This window comes from Perca flavescens, chromosome 10 (genome assembly GCF_004354835.1).
Source record: "Perca flavescens isolate YP-PL-M2 chromosome 10, PFLA_1.0, whole genome shotgun sequence".
Lineage (NCBI taxonomy): Eukaryota > Metazoa > Chordata > Actinopteri > Perciformes > Percidae > Perca > Perca flavescens.
This window is the reverse complement of record NC_041340.1, coordinates 20,739,236-20,765,392: the sequence shown is the minus strand read 5'-3', so window position 1 is coordinate 20,765,392 and position 26,157 is coordinate 20,739,236. Positions and strand designations below refer to the sequence as shown.

General features: G+C 42.8%; 1 protein-coding gene across 6 annotated transcripts in view; it reads right to left on the bottom strand.

The window, feature by feature from the left end:
• Positions 1–26,157, bottom strand: part of LOC114562491 (A disintegrin and metalloproteinase with thrombospondin motifs 2) — a 191,402-nt gene that overhangs the window by 119,626 nt on the left and 45,619 nt on the right. For 3 of the 6 annotated variants that reach the window (XM_028588873.1, XM_028588875.1, XM_028588876.1), the window contains exon 2: positions 1,107–1,516. In XM_028588873.1, coding sequence (XP_028444674.1) covers positions 1,107–1,516 — 410 coding nt within the window. Of the gene's footprint in view, positions 1–1,106; positions 1,517–3,292; positions 4,004–5,957; positions 6,012–26,157 lie in introns of those variants that run through there. The other 3 variants (XM_028588878.1, XM_028588874.1, XM_028588877.1) reach the window with 3 other exon arrangements.

Sequence of the window (26,157 nt, the reverse complement as noted above, 5' to 3'; positions counted from 1 at the left end):
TGACGGGCCGGAGCGAGCAGCAGTAGCAGTGAGTTGCTGCTGGCTGGTGTCAGGCTAAGTGGGCATGTCAGGCTTGTGCTGTCCTGGCTCCCTGCCTGCTCTCTCAGCTGCTTGCTCAGTCCCCTGTGTCCTCAACCCTAAACGGATCCAGTCGCTGCTACTCAGCTCCAGTGGCGGGCTGATCTGGCTGACTAATGAACACTTTTCCTAATGAGGGGAACTCCTCCCCCCAATCTCATCATTCCCAGTACACATTCTTTGCCCATTTTTTACTCCTATTTACTTTTTTCCCCTGCCCCAAGGCTTATCTCTTGCACTTGTCCCCTCCATCTCACCCTCTGGGCACTGGTCTCCATCTTTCTGCATCCTCTCATCTCAGCAGTTCCTGTGCACATTCTTCACACAATCTATCTCTCACTTCTCTCCCTTGCAGACAGCCATTCACCAACTGTTTGCCATCTCTTTTCCTCTATTCATCATCAGCTCTATTAAAAGCATTTACAATTCAGGCTATTTCAGCAACTGTTGTGCAACCAAAATATTATATGGTGGCAGTTTCAATTCAAATGCTGATGTAGTGTCTGCTATTTGTCCAAGGCTTCAGCATCAGCATATAGTGAGCAGTACAAGCCAGCTAAATGTTATTCTAAAAGCATTTTGCTGAGATATCATACATATTGAGGTTATCTGTCAAATATCAGTGTAGTGCTTTAATAATCCCTTCCTCCTTTTACATGAGCAAACTAAAAGGGGCAGAGGACAGAGGAATGAAAACATGACTCAGGCATTTCTCATGGCAGGCTTGATGTTACAACCAGTTTAGAGGAGAAAAGCAGTGTAAATCAAAAGTTTGACACCATTACAACATCTGAGCTATGGGGTCAACCAGAGACGGGGTCAAGGGGCAAAAATGTATTGCTTTTGCTGTTATGTTGAAACTTTATATCAACCTTTTTCAAACAAAGAGCTCCCCTACAAACTGAGACATGCATCATCTGCTCTCTCATGTCCCTCGTGTCACTCTGTCCACGGGCACCTTCACAGCGAGCTCAGTGAACATTTTAGCAGTTAGACAGATAAGAGTTAACACAGGTTTGTCCACTCACCAGGCCGTCACAGTTGCTTATAGCCACAGTGGCTCCTGGTGTGTCTGTGATGTCCCCCACGTACAAGCATTCATCGTGCAGTGGCTCTGAGTGCCGGGCGCTGTCGCTGTCATCATGCCACTCCATCTTGGCTCCGGGGGCCACCAGCCTGGCATTGTGGCGCAAGCGCAGGTGGAACTCCCGGCCGAAGATGGTGACGTTGTAGTAAAGCTTTTCCTGAAAGGCCACAGGCTCTCCTTTTGGTCCTTCCCACTCATCATTGCCTACTCCTACCTCCCTCTTCCGGCGCCTACGGGACTGCCCTCCTGCCATTCGGCCAGCTGAGACGGCGTGTGACAGGAAGCGGCCCTCTGCGTCCACACTGATCGGCCTCACCAGTCCATACTCCCCCAGGACATGCTGCAGGGAGTCTGGGAACAGGACAGTTAAGGGGAAGGAGAGGGGATAATGGGTGAGAGGAGAGAGGAGAACATGAGGCAGGGGTAGGTGCGAGAGGGAAAAATTGTTATTTGGTGAGTAAGATGTGAAAATGTGGAAAAGGGTGGGAAGGAAGAAAATCAAAGGTTGAAGATAAGAAAAAGAAACCACAGCATGGAGAGGAGGAGACGTCATGGGAAAAGTGTGGGGGATAAAAAGTGGAGAAAATGGGGAGTCATGTGCGCAGGGTGAATAGGAGGATGGAAAAAAAGAGGTGGAAGGAAAAATAAAGGATTAGAAAAATGTCAAGCATGCCATGGAATTATTTATTCCTTATTCTGCGTCACAATAATAAATGAAAGAAATAAAAGCATGAACCTTTCACACACATGCACACGCACACGTAATTTGTGTGATTCAATTGCAGTGGAGATGGAGAGACATACAAAATACTGTGAAAGCCCATGGAGCTCAGCCCTCAGGTCAATAGGCCTTTACTTATTCACTGACAATGCCAATATACCTCCGTTCACTGCAGGACCACCTTCAGGTGTGTGTTTATTTAGTCGCGCGCACACACACACACACACACACACACACACACACACACACACACACACACACACAGCCCCACCCATGAACCCAGAGGCGACCCCGGTGCTCGGCACTGTGCGTTTGCAAACGGCAGCCTCAGCAGTGCGCGCTGCGCTCCTGACACCTTCTGTGCCCTTCTACCGTCAACAGGAAAGCTAGTACAAGATCAAGGGGCTAATTGCGGCTTTCTCACACTGTTTTCTCACTGTCAGGCTGCTCGATCCGAGGACAGTGATTTCTATAACCTCGACACTGACTGAATAAAAAAAGGAAAACCAAACCCTCTTATTAAGCGCTTACTATATGATGCACATTGGAGTGTATTTTGCAATCATTTATTCTATAATCATGATGTGAAATTATCATCATTGTAAAGTAATGTAATTAATGCAATGTGAGTGATGACACCTAAAGACAGTTCATGCGTCTGACAATGACTTGAATTAGGCTAAGGGACATTTCTGTGACTGTGACAACACTGGTGCATTTTTTTAGGCGACCTGAGAGAGAGAGAGAGTGAGAGCCAAGGCCACTTTAAGGTGTCAATGCCATCAGAGTCACAGACAGTTTGCTATCACTCATATGTGGTCCTCAGGTGAACTTGGTATTTAAATTTTTTTTTGATGAAGTTTAATGACTGATAAAACCCAAAACACTGTTAATGTGTCTTGAGCCTCCATGTCAGAGGAATGATTTGATAATAGTGTGATCAATAGGCTGACATCCGACTCCAGCGTTCAGTGACAGATCGATAAATGCGACAGCGGCAAAATCAGATAATGTTAGGCTACTTCCCTGCAAAATCCGACAGTAAACCGGCGCATCTGATGCCCCTTTACACCCCAGATAACATTATCCCCTGGATGGGAGGAAACATATTCACAACACTGCGTGCACCGCTGAGGGACCTCCAGAAAGAGCCTGCAAACAACACAGCAGGACGCACAGAAGTTGCAAACGCGTCCTACAATGTTGTTTGCAAAAACTGCAAAAGCATGCCAAAATTTAGACACAAGCAGGAGAAACCGTACAGTGTTTTTGCCGAGCTACGTTGAGCTCCAGGCTTCCAGAGAGCGCATGAAGAGCCCCGTGCAGCCCTGCTGATAAGAGATCAGCAGATACGTAGAACAACATAAACACTGACCACGTTTAAAACTGTAGGCTACTGTACGTACCAACGCTACTGGCGATGTAAAGGCCGCTGGTGTGCAGCAGAAAGGCCGGTAGAATAATTAGGACAGTAAATCCAGGCGAGAGACCCATGGCAGCTCCGAACTGCGCAGGTGAGAGAGTGGGACTCCGGGCTCCAGTGTGGTGAAGTTCCTCGCCTGGCGCGACCAGCCACGCCACGACAGCAACAGCACAGCAGCCCGCAACTAGACTGCCAAGTGCACCGGGAGAGACGGAGCTCTCCTCCCCTCTCTCTCTCCTTCTCTCCGCCGAGGTCTCTCTCTCTCTCGCTCTCTCTCTCTCCCACTCACACACTCTTACTCAACTCTCCTCCTCTCTTTCCTTCTATGTCTCTTTCTCTCAACTCCTCTCTCACATTGTGCGTGCTCCCCACTCTTTGCCTGCTCTGACAACTCCCAGACTCTACACACTCACACACACATACACACAAACCGGGCACCGGGCGCCCACACACTACCTGTGTGTCTTTGCTGTGTAGATGAGAGGATATTTCAGAGAGCGCTGGCCGTGCTTCAGACAGACTGACTGACAGGCCCGCTGACAGCTCGCATCGACACGAAATGCAGTGAAATTAACTAACAAGCTGCTTTATCACACTTCCTCCTTTTCTGCAACTTGGACGCGCTCTCTGGTATGAAAACTACTGTTCAACTCTCCCCTCCGCCGGTCCCTGATGTGCTGCAAGCCTTGCCTAAACTTTGAATATCCCGTCAAGTGTCCTGGCTTGGGCGAGCAGCTGCGCCCCGTGTGGCTCACTGGCGGAACCGCACTCAGTTTTGCAGGGCCCAAGGGTCCAATTTACAGACAGAAGAAAATTCTTACTAGCCCTAACCTGCTTGCCCTCATTTAATACATCATTTACCCCTCTTGACCACTAATCTGAGATTGTTGCTAACACTGATGAGCAGCATAAGGCGAACAACTGATAAGAACAGAAATGGTTTCATGTTTGCTTTTCTTTTAAAAAATAATATAGGAATGTAATATAACACGGACACCGGAAAAATAACTATAAAATACAACTCTCTCTCTATTTTTGAAGACATACCAAAACCAGGTATTAAAATGAGTCCCAATTAGCAGTACAGTATGTCAACTTCAAAAAAGCTCAGATTTTATTTATAGTCTTTGGTGTCAGGTTTTAAAGGCTTTTTTAAAAAAAAAAAAAAAAAAAAAAGGAGTTCCAAAGAAGCAAAATCTCCTTGGTTACAAAAACTGCAAAATATAAAGCAGAGCAGCCTCAAATGATCACAATAGGCCAAATAATGACAATAATTACAGTCTGCTATTGTACACACCATGAAGAGTGGTCATTGAACAGAGGTAAAGCTCACTGACAGAGACAGATTAGTGAGGGGGGGGGGGTGGAGTAGGATGGTCATTTTAATCTGTTTAACCATCTACTGCGGTGTATAAATGAGTGTATAAAGTCACATAACATATTGTTTATATCCCAGTTGGATTTTTTTTTAAATGCGAGAATTAAGCAGCACAGCAAAAGTTCTGCAAAAAGTAATTCACTCCAAATACAAACAGGAAAAGACGGTCTTACACAGAGCAGGCATTATAAAATGATCAATCAACATTGTTCTTGCATTGTTGAGTATGTTTTAATTCCTAAATGTCATACTAAAGTCAATACTGCTGCAAGTTCTAGTGGTATTAGCCCACAATAAGGCAATTGTGGACAACAACAATCTTTTTAATTTTTGATTTATCTATTTTATTTCATCTGGTTATTTTCTTTGATTAATCAATTAATCATTTAGTTTATGAATAATAGTGAGTTCTGAATGCTCAAGGTAACATGGTTAAATTGCTTGTTTTGTCTGATAGTCAAAAACTCAAAAATGATTTACAATAAAATAAGAGGCTTGAACAGCAAATATTAGAAAGATTTTACTTTTGATTACTTGATTATCATCCGATCGACTAATCAAATAATTGATCAATTGCTTCAGCAGGGGTTCATTTACAATGAAGCTGATGTCTCTTTGCAGGTAAAGTCAGTAAGAGTTTAATTAATAAACAACTAAGACTCTCTTGTGAAAGATGTTTCTGCACAGTTTAGTTAGTTTGGCAAAGTGTAGCTTGTTTGCAACCCAAAGGCAGACTTAGGTAAAGGTCACCTAAATAGTAATGTAAAGCAACACGCAACTACAAATTGTACATTTGTAACTAAATAACTGTTAATTGTCTTGGTGGCCTTGCCTTCAGCTGCTAGACGTGGTGTTTCCCTGTTGTATCTCTAATTTTATCATTGTATTCTGGTTAGAAGGCAGTTCTGAATGACTGAATTTGTTGGAACAAATCTCAAACACTGTTCTTCCATGCACATCACCTTAGATGTGTGATTGACATATTATAATATTAGTTTAGTATTTTTAACTTCTAATACACCTACCATATTGATGTCTGAACTTCAGTGAATATTGGAACAAACAAACTGGTTCTTTGATGTTTTGTGTACATATATATATATAGCAACGCTCTGCCTGTGGAGCCTCACAGAGCTGATATTGTGACTATATACTTGTTTCGACAAGTAGTACTCCCACTAAATTTCACATATTCTAATTTGCATGTTTTCTTCAAGAGAAGTATGTTTTAAGTGAGTGTTTGCTTTGATTGGTAGGTCTCTCACCTCACCTCTATTGACGAAGGTTTAGCAATACATCTTTGGTTCAATGAAGACTGAATCAGAAGTGCTCTTTATGAATAAACATTTCATAGTAAGATACATAACCCCACCCCCAGGTAATCAGTTGATTGAAAATGGCTGTGTCAGTGACATGACGACACTGTGGAGGTGCGTTGGTTTCAAGCAGCTAATAGTTGCAACAGAAGGTTTTCTGGTTTCAGTTATACTGCAGAAAGCAGTAAATCCAAACTAAAATACTTAAAATAGTCTTAATAAACCTATGATTAAAGGTCCCATGGCATGAAACTTTCACTTTATGAGGTTTTTTAACATTAATATGCGTTTCCCCAGCCTGCCTATGGTCCCCCGGTGGCTAGAAATGGTGATAGGTGTAAACCGAGCCCTGGGTATCCTGCTCTGCCTTTGAGAAAACGAACGCTCAGATGGGTCGATCGGAGCAAGATTCCAGATCGACCCATCTGAGCTTACCTCCCCTTTCTCTGCTTTGCCCACCCAGAGAATTTGGCCCACCCATGATAGAGAGAGACATCCTGGCTTTCAAACGAGCAAAGTGGCAGTTGGTCAAGGCCACACCCTCCACCTTGCACCCCCTCTCTCCTCCTCAATAGCTACAGACACAATGACACATCCTAAGGAAAGCTCATTGTGGGACTGGCTCTAGTGGCTGTAATTCTGCACTAAGGCTGAATTTCGGGAAAGAGACTTCAGATACAGTATTAGGGGACCACTAAGGTCTACATAAAAGTATCCAAAGAGCACCAGGTCATGGGACCTTTAAGGCTCCGTTCAGACAGCCTGCGTCAGCCGTCAGCCGGTCCGGCAAAGAGGCAGGTCTTTCCATTCATTTTGAATGGGGGTAGTGCGTTTAGGCTGCGGTGGGGTTTGGCGCAGGGGGGACAAAAAAAACGCAGCAGGCCTGCGGCGAAAAGTTGAGACAAACTCAACTTTTGATGAAACGCAACCCCACGTCACGCTGCGGTGGCCAAACATGTAACCGGAGATCAGACTTGTCCGTGTGTTTTGAGCTATGGTTTGAGGTGGTGTGAGAATCCCGTACAGTAAACAGGAAACATCACTGCCTCTATCGCTGTCACGAGAAAGTTTCAAAACACTATGAGTGGGGAAAAAAAGGAAATGCAGGCACTGAAGTGCCCGGGAGTTTGTGTAACAGCCGAATGTTTCCTGCAAAAACTGTGAAATATAGCTGCCTTCATGTGCGTCGAAAACGTCAAGCTCTATAAACCATCTGACGGAAAACAGTAATTGTGAAATATAAAGTCTACTTGTGCTACATTACATTAAAGAACACAACAGGAGTCACACAAATGAGTGGTTTCATTGACACTCCCCCCGCCGCACAACCCGGCGACAAATCGCCGGATCGCTTTTTTTGGTCTGAATGCACCGTAATGTCACAGACAGTATGTCCATGTACACTCTATTGCCTAACCTTTTGGCGTCAACACCGACTCTGATTTTCTTATATTCCGTGATGGCCTTCCCCCTAATTAGGAGCAGTTTCATGAACTACAGGACAAAGTGAAACTCCAGGGATTCCTCAGCTGCCACATCATCACTGAACTTTTACAGGAAGCTCCGGAGAGCAGACTGAATATATTTCCACCTCTGTCTCTTGAATCACCCAGTATCTTACTATGCACTATTCAGGACCTGTATGCCAGCAACGTAGTAGGAGTAGAATCATTCTGAAGGCAATGTTCTTGTTTCTTTTACATTTTTCTACTAATATCAGTTTAATCTCGTTGCTGTAACTTATACAGTTTTGGAATGTGAACTCAGTCTACTGGATCTCCTGCAAATTAAATTCATTTGCAACTATTTAGCAACACTGAAATACATTTAGTTTGTGGGTTTTTTCTTGAACATACCAGACATTTTATTCTTTCAAAATCTGTGCATGGCAACTAAGAATGGTCAAGGTTAGACACATAAAACCACTAGAAAAAGATTGAGGTCTTAGCAAAATTGAAGTGCTCAAGACTAGTATGAGACACCACACAATGTGCAAACTCATACTCATCCTCTACCATGAGCTCCACAGCTTTACTTTTCACTGCAATGTATGAACATCACACTGCTTACTGAAACGACACTGAACATAAATCACTAAGTGGGTTTACTGTCCACCACACCTATGAGGCTAAGACTAAGTCCACTTTTTCAAACCTGCAACATATAATTAAGATAAGATAAGATAATACTTTGTTTGTTACACAGGGTTCCAGAAAATTGTCTTTGACAAGGCTCCAGTTACAAAGAGACATTCATACGGACATATAAAAACAAGACATGGGGTGTTGAGATATCAGCTGACTAATTAAAGACAATGAATAGACAAATTCTGCAAACCTGCCATTGAAGTTGTGTGAAAGTTTATTTTTCTGCATCACAGCCTGCAGAGATGCCACACATACCTGCAGAGGCCCTAGGTAGGATGCAGACAGGGGGAAACTGCAGCGGGAGAAAAGGAGAAAGATGGAAAGCGGCAAAAATTGATATTGAAAAAAATTATTTTCAAACGACCATCAAGCTTGGAAAAAAGGAGAACTAGATGTTAGAGAAAGATAAGGAGAGTAAAGGTCAAAAGAGAGAGTAAGGGAGAGAGAAAGTGGAGAAAAATGAACAGAGGTGGACATATCTGGGCCAGCATGGACACATGCACATGTAGACACAGTCCAAAAAAAAAAAAAAAAAAAAAAAAAGATACCTGGAGGTCTCTGCTATACAAACACAGACCCTCCACTGAGAGAGAAAGTGTGTGTGTGTGTGTGTGTGTGTGTGGGGGGGGGGGGGGGGCGGTACAGTGAGAGGTCATCTTTCACCAAGCATAGAGATCACACCTGGGCTAGTGCATAGATCTCCACAGGGCTGTTTGAGAACACACACACACACACACACACACACACACACACACACACACACACACACACACACACACACAAAGCCACACCCTGTTTGCCTTCAGACCACGTTGTCACAAAACACGAAAATGTCACAGTGTTCCCAAGTCTGTGTACCCAGCATGCATCTCTGTGACCAGAGGACCCCCACCCCCCTCAGCACATGAACATCATCTACATTACCAACCCTGCCGCCCCTCTTCCCCACCCACCACCTCCTCCGTCACCACCGCTCCTGGTCGCTTTGCTGTTGCCATGGAGATACCAAGCCCTGCACCTTGAAAAGTGCACTTGGAAGGAGCAGGGAAGAGACAGACAATAATATCCCTCTTCCCAGACAAACAGACACACACACACACACACACACACACACACAGGCAAACTCTTGTGGTTGTGGAGGTTATTATAGCTAGGTTTGGCAGGGTGGAGGTGTGTGTGGTTGTGTGTGTGTGTGTGTAGGCTTGTCTTTGTGTCTCCCTGGGAGGTGGGTGTTCAGATGTCCTTTGCCTGTGCATGTGCAAACAGATTGTGAGTGGAGGAATAGAGCTCAATGGTCAGACGAGACGAGTGGAGAAAACCTGTTGTGTTCTGAATGTGTTGCGCTGTATGTGGTTAATATAGTGTACAAGTTATCATGTTAGCTGACCACTTCAGTGTTTATCTTCCACTACAGTCAATGCTATGTGGTGGCATTCAAGCAAATTCTTAGAAAACTGTCCGCACAATAAAATGCAACAACATTAAAGAACAAGAATAAAACCCACACATGCACTTACTGTATTATTCATTTATTATAATTACCTCCAGTTGCCAACAGCAAAGGAGTGTCATCTTCTTTCCAAGGGATGTTCTTAATAAAAGGTGTTTTGAAGATGATCTGATTTTTGTTTGTTCAAATTTGTGTTTTATTGGTCTAAGTCCTCTAAGCATTTATGCACCTTTTCTCACTTGTAACTTGATTATGCTGCATGTGTTAAGGGCTATACGAAGTGAGCATATGCCACATTGTGTCCTGCAGGGCCGCAATGGCCTGTCTCTCCAATGACTCCTGCTGTCCTAGCAAGGTCAGGCAGCAGGCCACCATGTGTACCCATGTATTAGCATGCCTTATGAATGCAAGGACAGGTGTTCCCAGTGTCTCAGAGAGGTTACATGATGAGGCATCAAAGCCCCATGACAGCACATCAGGCCAAAGCCATGAACCCCAGCACCGACAGGTGGCTGCTGAAAGTCAATTCACATAACTCCAAACGGAGAGCAATGCACAGGGGAGTGTGTGTGTGTGTGTGTGTGCGTGTGTGTATGTGTGTACAAAAATGCAGATGAGCACACCACAATGCACAATGGGAAATTCAGCAGACATCGTACAGGTGCGCTGCAATTGGAGTTAGTGTAACTTGACAAACTCCACCAGAAAACCAATACCAGCATGTGTCTACATCAATAGAAAGGGACAAACAGTTAACCTTGCCCCCTTATGTTGCAGTTTGTCTGTAAGAGTGAAACAAAATTAGGATTAAAGCTAGAAGGAGAGACATATAGGAAACAGAGTGTAAACTGAAGAGAGTTGGAGGTGAGTTGAGTGAGGTGGACTAAAATCTAGGTGCACATACCACACAATCATCTTGCTGTTTTTGGCTCAGTTCAATAGTTATGATTCTCCAACCCAGTGGCGTCCGCAGTTCCATCTCCAGTTGTAAAAATCAGATATGTTTAAAACCATCTTAATGGGAGCAACAGGTTATTATTGAATAAAAAGGCAAAACACCAAAAACTAATTTTATCTACAGACATTAAGTGGCTCAGACCAAAAAGGCCAATCACTGGTGATGTCCAAATCACAACTCTAATCACACCAACAATCGCAATGTGTGTCTGCACCTTCAACAAAAAGATCGATCATCATGAACAACAGTTAAAAGCAACCGGGGGAGAAACAAAGACTGGTGGTATGGTATTGATTGTTTAGACTGTAACACAAACAAAAGGATTCCATAGACTACAACCAAGTGGGAAGGTATACTGGCATTTGTCCATCTAATAGCTGGGTCTATAGAGAAATGTATGCAATGTATCATGATAACAATTTGTGTAATTCAATTGCAGTGAAGATGGAGAGACATACAAAATACTGTGAAAGCCCATGGAGCTCAGCCCTCAGGTCAATAGCGCCTTTACTTATTCACTGACAATGCCAATAAACCTGCGTCCACTGCAGGACCACCTTCAGGTGTGTGTTTGTTTAGTCGGAAACACACACACACACACACACACACACACACACACACACACACACACACACACCTATTGAGTGTTTATGCACCATATGTTATCTAAGCTCTCAGTGGGTGCCTGTGGCCTATTTCCCTTTATGCCCTCAACTGATCTGATTGGCCCGGGCACCCTTTTGGATAAGTGATCACCTTGGATCTGAAGCATGGAGATGTGCTTCTTTCTGCATTACCAATATTGAATGCAGCTCTACTGAAAAAGAGTAATCAAGTGTTTGGGCATCATTACAGTATTATTAGATAAATGTAATGTACACAATAAAAACTCTCCACAAAAAACCTACAATTTTCAAGCAGCTTTTGGAGAAATAAGATATCTTGTTTTCTCTTTTAAATTCTTCTTCTCTTATCCAGCACTAAATTAATATTTCTTAATCTTCCACTCTTAAAAAGATTAGGATTCAATTTCTTTTATTTTTCCAGCTGCTTTTAATCTTAGTTTGGAGCTAGTATGTTTCGAGCGACCAGGGCAATGGACAAGTGGATTTTCCCAGCAAAGACCGATTCTGCTGCCTGACCTCTGTGGCTCAGTGGCCACTGAATTTAACCTGACCAGAGGACGCTCAAGGTCCTGCCCAGGAATGAGTACTGTTGTTGTACTGTAATTATCTACGGTGGGAAAGTGTGTGTGTGTGTGTGTATATATATACACATACATACACACACACACACACACACACACACACACACACACACACACACACACACACACACGCTTTCACACTGACAGTTGTGGAATCTAGGAACATTTTGCCTAATAATTCAGTAGCGTGAATGCTTTCTCTGGACCTGGGTGCAGACCAAGAAGCTACTCGTGTGAGCTGTGAGATCTGGTTCAGAAAACTGATCTGTGGTATTCCCATCGGAAAATAATGTATTTGTTCAAACAGGAATTTGTGAATACTGTATTGTGATGACATAAGTAGGACACATTCACACAGCATTTATAACTATGAAAGGGAGCACCAAATTCAATTAATTTTTATGTAACTGCTGTGATCAGTGACTTTGCCGTAGGCTGTAAAGAGTTCACCTGTAGTTAGAGTTGACCCTGCTAAAGTTGTCCACAACTTTGTGGTCCACAATGAAGGAAGCTACCATTTTAGCTTATGCTGTTTCGTATACTCATTCTGGGGTAAACTACATAATCCAGTTTACAGTGTACGTTCTTAAATGCCTCTTAAGTGCTTTGTTTTGGTTTGGCAAGCTAGCCTCTGGTTCGATCTATAATAGTTTCGTAGCATAATTTGGAAAAAATTAACATTCTACAGTATCTCATTAATCGATGGGCAGAAGACAAGAATAAGTATAACTTAATGCCAGATGCGCATGCACAGTATCGTAAAACTCACTATCTTATGATTTAGATATGAGAACTAAGGAGTTCATTGCTAACAACTGCTTCACTGCAATTGCATTTTATTGTGCCAATAAAAAACTTGAAATTTATTTTTGTACTTCAAAATGTGCGCCAAACTTGTTCCGGAGCAACAATAATAAACAGTTTAAGGTAACGCTTAATAATAACACGTGACTTATGGTGTAGTTTCCCGACATGATGTAATTCTTCTTAACTTGCGGTGTAATATTGTTGTAAGAATTAGTACATATAAAATACTCACTGGTTCCTACTGATACTTATATCAATGTACAGCGGAATACAGGTTGAATTGAGAATTAGAGGAAAGGAGAAATAACTTACAAAGTGTCTGTACATTCCGCTATTACTGTGTTATCACTGGCTACATTTTATTTCCTGTTCCAGCATGTAAGAGCAGGTAGAAATGTAAACATTTCTATAAAATGAACAAAGGGACTTTTAGTTACAATGCTGCTCACGAGATGGGATAATCCCTCAGAGGCATGTCCAGCTTTCAGAAGACAGAGGTATGACACACACACACACACACACACACACACACACACACACACACACACACACACACACACACACACACACACACACACACACACACACACACACACACACACACACACACACACACACACACACACACACACACACACACACACAGTTCTGCAGACTGCAAAGGGGCAAGAGGGCCTAGTATCTGAATCAGAGGTGTCAATTCCAGGTCCAGAAAGTAAAGTCCTGCCATGTGTTTATTCCACCAATGAACTCAGCCAGCTGATTTCACTAATTATTAGTGAAATCAGCTGGCTGAGTTTATTGGTGGAATAAACACGTGGCAGGACTTTTACTTTCTGGACCTGGAATTGACACCTCTGATCTGAATGGAAACCTTTCTTCTCCCTTCCTGCACAGTGTGGGTTCAGGGTCGAGCCTGGCGCAGTCACACATGAATCATTCAATTCAGAAGAGATTGGTGTTACATTGATGTTATAGTGACACAAAGATATAATGGGCCTTTACTGATGCAGCACTAATGTATTAACATGAGTCTGGTGTAAGTTTTATCCCTGGTGTAGTGGACTATATTATTTGCTTAATTATCGAATGCAGAGTTGATCAACATACAGGATGTCAGCACTGTTAATCATTACATAGAAGCCGGAGACAACCAATTCCTACAGATTCCTTGCCACTAAAATATTTGAAATAAACAAAACTAATGTAAATGTGCATCATTTAGAAATCTCTAGGAATTCTTCTCAAGTCTCAAAACGCAGTATTTTACAATCTCCATCATTTCAAATATTATATGTAAAACTATGGTGCTACAACAGTCTTACATGTATTTGCAACTCGTGAAACAATGCACCAATTAATGCTGAGCAATTTGTATCTGTAAATGTGTATCAGTGTCCGTGCCTCTAATAAACTCGTATTTTATCATTTGTAAATCAACGTAATATTTTTCAGGGAAATATTTGTGAACCTCCTATTTGTGTGGATTCTTTTGAGAGGTTTTTCCTTTACACTCAAAGGGATCAACACAAATAGGTTTACAAATATTTTTTCATTGAAAAATAAGTTGATTTACAAATGATGAAATATGAGTTACAAATTAGAGACACAGACACATATACGCATTTACAGATAGATATCGCTTTGCATTAATTTGTGCATTGCATTTACAGATACAAATCACTTCACATTCACTTGTGCATGGTAGCAAATTCATATGAGACTGTTTTAGCAACATACAAAACTGTTGTGAGAGCATTACAAGAATACATTTACAATACAATACAATTTCTCTCACAAAAGCAAATTTACTCATATGCACGAGAGCCTGAGTTGTCTGTGACACCAACAGGAGTGGTGGGCGTTTCCTGTGGTATCGTACCCTGGGAAGCAGTTCCAGCAGGGTCAGAGGTCTGAGGGTAAAGGAGTGAGAGTGACAGGGTGAACACGGGAGGTGGCTGGCTGACAAATTAGGGCATCAGAGAGGATATAGAGTAATGAATGGAGGACTAGACAGAGGAGAAATAAGGACATTGCCAAGACATCTAATGACAGAGAGATCAAGAGATATGGAAGGAAGAGAAAGACAAACAACACCAGAATAGGAGAGGAGGAAAGGCAAGATCCAGTTGAGGCTTCTGTTTTAAGCCAGCAATCATTAGTGAATTATCAGCGCAAACAATGAGTGATTTCGCCTTAAGCCGACTACATTTTTAAGTATCTTTTCTCTGTTTTGGCTTTCTGTTCAAACTAAGCCTGCATTTTTCTTACCCCAAAAGAGAACTTTTCTTCAAAAACAGTCTTGTGGATCCATTTTATAACACCTACCCGAACAGGTAGGTCACAGTAAAATTAAGATAACTTGGTGTCCCTTCTATCGTCCTCCGTGATCTCTCATTTTAAATGTCAGGCTGTATTTAGTTGATTGCATTTTATGAACCATTACTAAATGATTGTACTTTTTCATTTGTATGACAACACAGAGGGAAGTACTGTATGTAAATGAGAAGAACTAAATTGTATTGCTGTATTAAAACACAGTAGAGGTGATCCCAGAGAGCAGAAGCGAACAACCAGAGACTAAACAGACTGCTGACCAGAGGCCTGTACTACCAAGCAAGATTTGACCTTAACGAGGTAACTTCAGGTTCAACCCAGGGTTTTGTGTATCACGACAGTGGATCACTTGTTACCAGGTTAAATCGCCGTGGTAACTTATGCTGAACACCTAACCTGCTCGGGAGCAGGTTATGTTGGAGATTAGAGATCAACCGGTGTAAAAGCACCGCCTACTGACCAATTAATACTCGATTGATAATGGCGTCACCGTTCTTAGAAGATCCGGTAGCGAAATTACGAATCCCACTATGGCCACACCAAGACACTCCCTACGAAGCAACTCGATTGGTTGGGGTTAGGCATTTCACCTCAAGTGGTTGAGGTTAGGATAGCCAATTGGTCAGGAGATAGGACCTGAACAAATGGGGTTACGTTGCCTTACGTTCTTATGGACGCCTGGCCAATAAATACTATTGAAGGGCGGGTCTTGGTGTGGCCATAGTGGGATTTGTAATATCGCGATCCGGTAGAGCTCGGTGCGCGGAGAGAGGTGCGCTCATAAAAGTTAAAACATTTAGAGACCGACAACCCCGTTAACATTCCCTGATGGGTATTTTTATGAAAGATTTTAAGCGGAGGTAATTACGTATAGGCTATTTGTTGGCTTCTTGAGCTATGTGTTGCCAATGCGCCAAATCGGTTTGAATTATGTTTTTATTTTTTATTTGCTCTCACGATCACTTACCACTGCCAGGGCTGTAACTGAAATAATAGGCTAAAGCAACAACAGTTTATGGAAAGCACAAGTGTAATTATGGTCAGATCTTGTGCCTGACTGATGGGGAAGTGATATTGATAACCGTTGTTATTTACGCATTTACAGTATCAGCTATTTTTTGGCCAGCTTTCCTTCCAGTTTTAGGAAGCAGCGACTGTATTGCGTTTTGCCTGTAAAACCGTGTCTGTGTTCTTCATATTTATGTAGAATTATAGTTTGCTCTTCTTATATAAAATATGTGGCTCTGTTAGATGTTTGCGATTGGTCATGCTATGCAAACACCACCTCTTTTATGTGAACGGGCGCATCACTGGATTGGGAAACCCTGGATTGATTGAACTAGTTGTTAATCCAGCGTCGTAACACAGTTTATGTGGGACCGCAGTTGTTAGGTTTGGTGAAGCCGGCTAACAAATAAATCCAGGCCAAATTCCCCCACCAAACCTCTATTCCACCGTTTTGAGTTACTAAGACTGACTGAGCTAAATGAATACCATAATGCCTGCCTTATGTTCCAAATTGTCAACAGGCTGAACTCTAGATTGAGTAGTCTTGTTCCTATCTCCAGCCCCCAGCATACCTACCAAACGAGAATCAAACCACTTATATTAGGAAAATGTCGCCGCCATGTGCGTGCCAGTATGAGTGTTGTCTGTAGGGTGCCACAGATTTGGAACGGGATTGATGATGGCCTCAAGGTGTTGCCCTTTATCTCCAACTTTAAAAGACAACTAAAAAAATATTTCTTATTAACCTACATCTAATATAAAACTGTTTTTTTCATGGACTACTGGGATGTATGTCTATGATTGTATGTGTATGTAATGTTACGTATTTATTTTATTACATTTATATAGCGCTTTATCATATACACTCAAAGCGCTTTTGGAGGGGGGTGAGGACTGCTCTCTAACACCACTAATGTGTAGCACCCACCTGGGTGATGCACGGCAGCCATACAACACCTTACGACGCCAGACGCCAGAACGCTCACCACACATCAGATAGTTAGGGGAGCATTTTTTTAGTGGTGGGGGAAACCGGAGAACCCGAAGAAAACCCACGCAGAAATGGGGAGAACATGCAAACTCCACACAGATGGATGGATTTGAACCCAGAACCTTCTTGCTGTGAGGCCACAGCACTAACCACTGGGCCACCGTTCTGCCACCATGTATGTACTGGTGCGCCTCTCGTGTGCAACTAGTCATCATCATTTGTGGTAATTGTGTATTCTATAGTCTGTACCACTACTTTTTATTGAATCATGGGCCCCACCTATAAGCTTTTCTAGCTTCTTTGGGGGACCCATTCACTCTACCCAATTAATCTTGTACCCCCCCAGCTGTATTATTGTAATGTTTCAAGTGGTATTGTGAATAAAGAAATGAAATGAAATGAAATGTTGATCTTGATTCATAGTACAGGCCTCAGATGTTGGATGTGTTGTTTGCCAACAGAAATTGGGCAGAAATTGGCCAGAGTAGAAGAGATGTGGCCATCTTCACATTGTTCAGGTATTATAGTGTGGATGGTGATCTGTATCAAAACAACCTGAAATTGCAAGTGTGGATGCAGGTCATTTTCACATATAAACAACAGTGTTGTAAAAAAAAAGTCCAGCTACTAAAGCACAAACCAATTTATATGTAGACAAGAAAATGGGCCTGTAGGAATATCCTTTACAACTTTAAAAGGTGACAGGTCACTAAAAACAAAAGGATAAACCTATCTGTATTTTGTTGCTCTGTAGGAGCCACGTCATTAAGTGCAGTCATTAAATGTGAATGAACACTCTCTTCCGCCATTAGATATTTATAATCTGTCAGTGGGCTAATAACTCCCACCATGACTGGACTCTCCCAACATGGAATGCATCAGGACCGATTCTGTTCTCCATAATTATATCCTGACACACACACATTGAAACAAACGCGTGCAATACAAAAACCACAACTGACTTGATGTAACTGTTCTTTTGTGCTATTTTAAGTATGCAAGAATATGGGAGGACTGAAAAAGGAGACCTTCAAAAGAGGGAGAAAGAGTTATCACGAGTCCAGCCGCAAATAAAAAACAAGAGGAAAGCAAGCAATCAGTGTGTGGTGAAACTCACCCAATGTTCCAATCCACATTTGTCTCTGCATTATAATTATCCTAGGATTAACATAGCTAAATGTAAAATGTGTCATACTATTATTTCTATGATAATAAAACATAATCACTGCCCTAATCCTAATTAAGCTCACAGCGTGTTTTGATACCATTTCAAAATAGTGGGACACTCTCAGTGCACACTGAGCCATATTTTGAATACCAGAAATTATGAAAGTAAACCTTAAAGAGACCAACCCTAGCAAACTAAAGAGCATTTCAAAAGGACGACATAAACATTATGATCCTGGTGTTTACCAAACACTGATCCTGTTCAAATTTGGAGTTGATGGATGGGAGAAAGAACAGGGCTGAAAAGGTATGTGTGTCTGAAGTAGAAAGAGTACAAGAGGGTAAAGAAGCAAAGAGATACTCTTGCAGTCTCAGAATCAGTGATTCTGCAGTAGTAAGCTTTGTGTAAATGCATCTTCTGATGCATCATCCGAGCTCTTTCATCTTCCATACTTAAGGTTTACATCGCGTCTCATACTAGTGTTGACTGTTTGTGTTGACTGACTGGTGACGGTTTAAAGATCTTCAGTTGTCTTAGTTAGTTGCCTTAAAGATGCACTAATCATTATTTTCATTGGATCAAAAAACTAAATTCAATTTTATGTGAAAGCAGTCGCTTAATAGTGCTGAATTCACAAAGAATTATCACCCGATTCTGCAGTACCCCTTAGCTCTGAGGAGCATTTCTTTCCGCTCATCGTTTTACAGGCCGCAACGTTTCTGTTGGATTCTCATTGTAGGCTATTCATTGTACTCTCATCGCTCTCGTCACTGTTGTTTCCAGCTGCAACAAGCTGCTGTTTTCAGCCAACAGCAAAGAAGGTTACTGATATTTTTGATATCCTATTTTTGAGTTAAAAAGAGAGGAAATGCCAATGTTGCTTTGTCTGCTGACTACATGTAATTGGCAACTATTTGCTATCATGTTTATCATAATAACTTTATATGGTGATAATATGCAATAGACAGATGTATATGCAGCTGAAAAAATAAAATACATCATTGAATATAATCCAGGGTTATCTTAAAAAATGCACAATGTCAGGGTTTTTAGATCTCGCTTTGTTTGACAGCCTCTTTAGAAACTAATCTAAAATTATAACTCACACGCACACGGTCATTTTCAACAATAACAAACAAGACAGACAGCAGCCACGCAGACAGATATACTGTTATCCCTACCAGAACTGTTTTCACTTAATGTGAATCTCTAAATGATGTCATGGTCTCTACCCATGGCATTCTTCCTTCATGTGTGTGCGCACTTATGTGTGAGTGTGTGTATATCCTCCGCAGCACAGAAACATTTTATGCACCCCAACACAATTTAATTTAGTTTAATCTCAGCCTTTCCACTGGGAATGCAACATATAATTAAACTTTATGGAACTGCCCTACAGCTCATGCGGAGAAGCAGAATGTCTCTCTCTCTCTCTCTCTCTCTCTCACACACACACACACACACACACACACACACACACACACACACACACACAGACTAAGGATGCAAAATAATTTGTGTCAATGCATAATCAAATTATTATATAACTTGTGATTTAAAATTCAACACCTAAAAATAAATATTGATAAATCCTGAGAACACAGCAGTGCATAATTGAAAGAACAGCATGAATAACCATGTAAACTTACAATGCATCTTTTTATATTACATGAATGTGGGGATGTAGAATTCATTGATTTGATTCTGTGCTTCATTACGTCTCCTTGTATACGGGCAAACGCTGTGGATGCAATAACACCAGTTATTAGGAATGATACACAGAAATTGGTTCTGAATAGATTTTATCCAACGCTGCTCCTGTCTGTTCACAGCTGCTTTTATTAGGTTACTGAGGACATAACATGGCCATCCATCTATCTGGATGGGGCTTAGCACTGTGGATTTTTATTGGAGTTTCCATGGAAAAGGAGTGGTCAGGACAGTAATGCCTCAGCAATACTGGGTTCTGAAGGCATCGGCTCTGAGGCGGAGGGAGATCAACTGAGCCTAGATCAGATGTTGTGTAACCTGCGGACTCACGTGTTGCACCACAGCTACCGCCAAACACATGGGAGAAAAGATGTGTCTACATGTGTTCATGCATCATATGCAGACGCGCACTGGGTACCTGATGCGTTTTCTGCGCCTTAGGGAAAGGCCAGAGGTATTTTGTTGATGCATCCCTCTTTATCCACCTCCTGGAACAAAGGCTTGCTCCTCTGAGACCTCCCGCATCTCCCTCTCCTCTCCTTCACTGACCTAGTTTACCTGATTGATATCCACCTAGATGGCCACTTGTATAACAATCCTTTCAAAGCATCCATGCAATGTGTACGGACGGATCTAGTTAAGGTTTTACTTTAACATCCATTAAGTAAAGAGTCTTTACGTCTACTAGAAGTGTAAAGTGAACATAAGCACATATAATAAAATATAATAGTTTTGACTGTATATCACTCCTCTGTCCTCACCATCTCTTTCAAGCTACCTTATTTCTCTTCTTTCCCTTTCTTAATCTGTTTCTCCAACTTTCTCTCCGACTCTCTTTGTCTGACTCTAACTTCAGCATAGATGAATTCTGACAGCTGCAGTACGACATCCTGTGCAGAAGTGTTTTTGTAGAAAGATGTAGCAAATTCAACAGGTTTTTTTTAGGCAAGTCCATTTCCCAAGCAGCACGACTCCTTTCTTCTCTAAAAGTAACCTCAGTACAGTCTATCCCCCCCCTCCCACACACAAACACACACACATTACTGCCAGTACTGCACCACACACCTCCTTAATGTCCCTTTGGCCTGACAAAGTCTGTTTCTCACACAACCAAATTATTAATAATCTCTCTCTCTCTCTCTCTCTCTCTCTCTCTCTCTCTCTCTCTCTAATTCCCAAATAATGATTCATTCCTAATATATGATATTCAGTCAGTGTTGTTGTTCCAGGCAGAAATTTGAAGTCACATGTGCAGTACAATATCGAGGAAGATAAAACTGTTCTGGCTGTACAGCCTTGACAGTGAGAGCAGCTTTATGACTGCTCCTCAGACTGGCTTTGTTTTCATCGCCGTTACAGTTAAGCTTTAGGAAATTACCAGCAAGACTTGTGACATCAGCGAGGGAGGCTGAGATGGATAAGCACAACTGCTGTGTGGGAGCTCAAAACAAGTATGAGTACTTGTTGATAATATTTGGTTGGTTGTCAACAACAGAAGGCTCACCTAAAAGTTTGCTGAAGTGTCCTTGAGCAAGACAGTGGGTACATCCATCCAAGTTTCCTTCACTTGCTTGCCTTCCTTGTCTCTTAGTCTGTCCCACCGAGGAAGCATGGCAAATACGTGGGCAAATCATGCGAGAAGAGAGGGCACAAGGAAATGTGTTTTTAGAGGCATGAGACGTCCTTTCCTCCGAAACGTCACATGAATTTGTCAGCTGTATGGGCGGAGTTAGCAATATCTTTCAGCTGCACGGCTTCCAGGAAGGCTGCTCTCGTGTATCCTCGCTCATCCTTCCTCCTCGATCCTCAGATATAAGAGCTTTGAGACAGCCTTCACGAAGGAGGGAAAGAGCGACTTCCAGTTTAAAAGGTGCAATATGTAATACTGACAGCTAGTGTTTAAAATAGTTATTGCAGTACAAATTCAAAATACTGGAGACAGTCGTCTACCCCGCCCCCTCCACCCCAGACTTGAAGTTCACGGAGGTTGCCAGGATCAGACTGCAGCATCCACAACAATGTTGCTAGACGCTTGTCTCACATAGCCAGACATTACTTCACAGCACAGCGGAGTAGCTAACGTTAGATGCTGGCTATATTGACATAAAAGCCGTGCTCATGCGGAACTCTGTACCCAACTGACAGACACACTTTTTAGGCTTAGAATTACGGTAGGAAGATGGCAACGCAGCTCTTCGATCCTAGTGTTATTTCTGTGTTTTTCATGTTTTCTGTGCTCTTCCGCACACTGCTACAGTCGACAGGAGCTACTGGACATTGGACTTAACTTACAGCTGGAAATTACAGTCAAGTCTCGCCGCTCCTACAACATCCCAACTGAGATAGTGAGACCAGTGGGTGCTCCATGGTTTGTTGTCGGTGCCGGCAGGTGGCGAACACGACGGAAGGAGAGGAAGCAAAAGCAGGCATGCCATTCCAGCCTCCTAGCGAGACTGAGGAAAGATCCTCACAAGCCTCCTCTTCAGAGTATTTTCCTCACCAATGCAAGATCCCTGGCCAACAAAATGGACAAGTTGAATCTACTCACTGAAGGAAATCTGCTGCGTTTCAATAATATCAGAGACCTGGCTTCACCCGCGGATTCCTGACACAGCCGTGCAGCTAGCTGGGTGCACTATGTACCGCCATCCCCAAAACAAAGACTCCGGTAAGAACAGAGGTGGTGGTCTGTGTATTTATGTGAACGACAAATGGTCTAGAGATAACATACCTATACATGAACAATATTCACCGGACCTCGAGTCCATTTCTGTTAAATGACGTCCATTTTTCTTGCCCAGAGATCTAACAGTTGTGCTAATCACGGCTGTGTACATAGCACCCGATGCTAACGTTAGCACAACTCTCTCGCTGTTGTCAAACAGTATTAACAAACTGCAGAAGTCTCACCCCGAAGGAATACACATTATTGTGGGTGATTTTAATCAGGCAAACTTAAAGTCTATCCTGCCTAACTTTTACCAGCATGTAAAGTGTCCAACCAGAGGGGAAAACACTTTAGACCATGTTTATACAAACATTAAGCATGCATACAAAGCCAAACAGCTTCCACACTTAGGCCACTCAGACCACCTCTCTCTGCTCCTCACCCCTTCATACACACCTCTCATAAGAAGCACAACCCCACTGACAAAGACGATCACCACCTGGCCAGAGGATGCACTTCCTCAGCTAAAGGACTGTTTCACACACACCGATTGGAGTGTTTTTGAACATCAGGACCTGGCGGTATACACAGAGGCTGTACTATCATACATCAAGTACTGCACAGGGAATGTCAGGGTGGATAAACGCATCCGGTTATTCCCCAATCAGAAGCCCTGGATGACCAGCCAAATAAAGACACTACTCAAAAATCACAATACCACCTTCAAGTAAGGAAACAAAGTACAATACAGCGCTGCCAGAGCTGACCTGAAGAGAGGAATCAGGAAAGCCAAGGCCGACTACAGAAGATAAATAGAAAGCCACTTCTCCAATAAAAACCCTCAGCAGGTATGGCAGGGCATCCAGCAGATCACAAACTTCAGGGGACAGACCTGCGCAGCGATGGACTCAAGCATCGCACTGGTGGAAGAGTTGAACACCTTCTGTGCACGCTTTGAGACCCCACCCCAACAGTCTGCAGTCACACCACCTCAGCCCCAACCAGCACCCATATCCCAACCACTGACTGTGCAGGAACAGGATGTGAAAGAGATGCTCAGCAGGGTGAACCCCAGAAAAGCAGCAGGACCAGTCGGTATTCTTGGGAAAGTACTCCGGGCCTGTGCTGACCAGCTTTCACAGGTCTTCACCAACATTTTCAACCTCTCCCTGACACAGGCTACCATCCCAGCTTGTCTGCGGTCGGCCACCATCATCCCTGTACCCAAAAAATCTAATACGGCCAGCCTTAATGACCTTAATCGCCCAGTGGCACTAACACCCATCATCACCAAGTGCCTGGAACGGCTGGTCTTGGGTCACATCAAAGACTGCCTTTCTCCCTTCTTCGACCCCCACCAATTTGCTTACAGAGCAAATAGATCGACTGAGGACGCCACAGCCATCACCCTACACACCGTGCTGAGCCACCTAGAGCACAGAGAGAGCTATGTCAGGATGCTCTTCATCGACTACAGCTCAGCCTTCAACACAATCATCCCCGACATCCTGGTCAGCAAACTGTCTGATCTAGGACTCCACCCACTCACCTGCTCATGCATCAAGGACTTTCTCTCCAACAGACCCCAGAAAGTAAAACTTGGACCTAACCTTTCCTCCACCCGATCTTTGAGCACGGGCTGCCCACAAGGGTGTGTGCTGAGCCCACTGCTCTACACCGCCAACTGCAGACCCGTCCACACCAGCAACAGCATACTGAAGTTTGCTGACGACACAACGGTGGTGGGGCTGATCTCTGAGGGAGAGGAGTCAGCCTACAGAGACAAGGTCCTGGAATTGTCCAAGTGGTGCTTGGCTAACAACCTGGCTCTGAACACCGCACAGAGGATCACCGCACTGAACACCGCACAGAGGATCATCGGCTGTCCCCTCCCCTCCCCGAAGGACATCCATTCATCCCGCTGCCTCAGCAGAGCTAAGGCAATCATTACAGACTGCTCCTATGCAGCCTACCCCCTGTTTGACCTGCTGCCCTCTGGCAGGGGCTACAGGTCAATCAGGACCAGGACAAACAGACTCTGGAACAGCTTCTTTCCACAACCCATCACCACACCTTTGGTGTGTATATTACTTTCTATTTTTGTATATATATTTCTTTCTAATTTTGTGTGTAAATCAATTGTGTGTGTATACTTCTTTCTAAATTGTTGTGTTACTATTTTTCTTGTCTTTAGATACTGGGTGAACTGCTGCTAAAAATGTCCTTGTTCATTTGCACAATGACAATAAATCTTCGGATTCTGATTCTGAGGAACCGCTAAAAACACAACAACCTCGCTGTCCTCTCCACCCGACGGACAGACACACTTCCTTGGCTTAGAATTATGGTAGGAACCGCTAAAAATAACACTACCTTGCCGTCCTCTCCACCCGACTGATGGCTTAGAATTACGGCAACAATCGCTAAACACACTGCAAACGCATGGTCCTCTCCTCCCGATTTACAGCCCCCCTCTCTTGGCTTAAAATAACTCACTGTTGTCGGCTACAGCCGCTGAACAGGCTACATGTTGTAAACAGCTGTGGCCTGCTTGCTGGTCCTCCAATAACATTAGCAGTTAGCAGGGTTAGCATGGCGGCATTAGCCAAGACCCATCTGGATCCCTTTACTGGCTGTGTCAATTGTTTTTGCAAGTAACCAACTCGGGTACTCTAGCTATATAATTCAATTTGAGTACACAAATGTTGAAATGACATAAAATGCCCGTCCCTTGTAGCCATGATAAATTACCCTGAAGCTACCGAGTTAGGGGGAAATTAACCAACTTGGAGTCCCATCTTTCAAATACATCTCTGATATTTCCCTGGGGTTTGTTACGTCTCTGGTTATGCAACTGTTTGAATCGTGCCAGGTTTTGTTTTAGGTCGGGTAGAATCCATCTCCATTGATCCTGTTCGTTTGTTTGCTGCTTTCATGGCCGTACTAACGTTAAAGCTGGAGTGCGCTGGATTTATGTTTTTACTGGCTGTCAAACTGGGAAGTTGATAACAACGGAAATTTCAAAAAGGAGAAAATACTGGCATTAGCATTGTTGTCAGAAAGGATAGTATTTCAACATATTTCCTTAATATCTGATGACACATTGGGGTCATTTTTGGATTTATTACATTAAATATATTACATATTGGACCTTTAAGCGAGGGGATGTCAAATAATGCCCAGTGATGCAAGACACACGAACAGTCAGATGATCAGACAAGTCATTACAAGCCAACCATTTAGCTAGGTGATTTAAACTATTTTATACAGAAGGGAAACCCAAGTGAAGTGTCAATGGTAATCCCTCATTGCAGTGTGCTCACTTAACTATGGCAAGTAAGGTCAATGTTTAGAGTTTACAGCCTTGCATAATAATTATACCATTTGCCATTGTTTTCTCTTCCCAATAAATTTGCTGATCTGGGGATTCAACCTGTAGGATCATCTGACTTCTAATGTTCCATGCTCTCTCAGACTTTTATTTAGAAATGTTGTTGTGTTTCCAGTTTCAGCAATTAACTTCGTAATTAGTAGTCCAATTGTATTATTACCAAAAATAATGACAGCCAAGTCTTCTACTACCACTAAGGTTCTAGAAAACTGGAATTTCCCTTTAAAAGCCTACAGGGATCATCATGCTGTAGTAAAAAAATTAAAAAAATAAAAATATTTACTGAATTTACTGAATAATCTTCTGAATAAA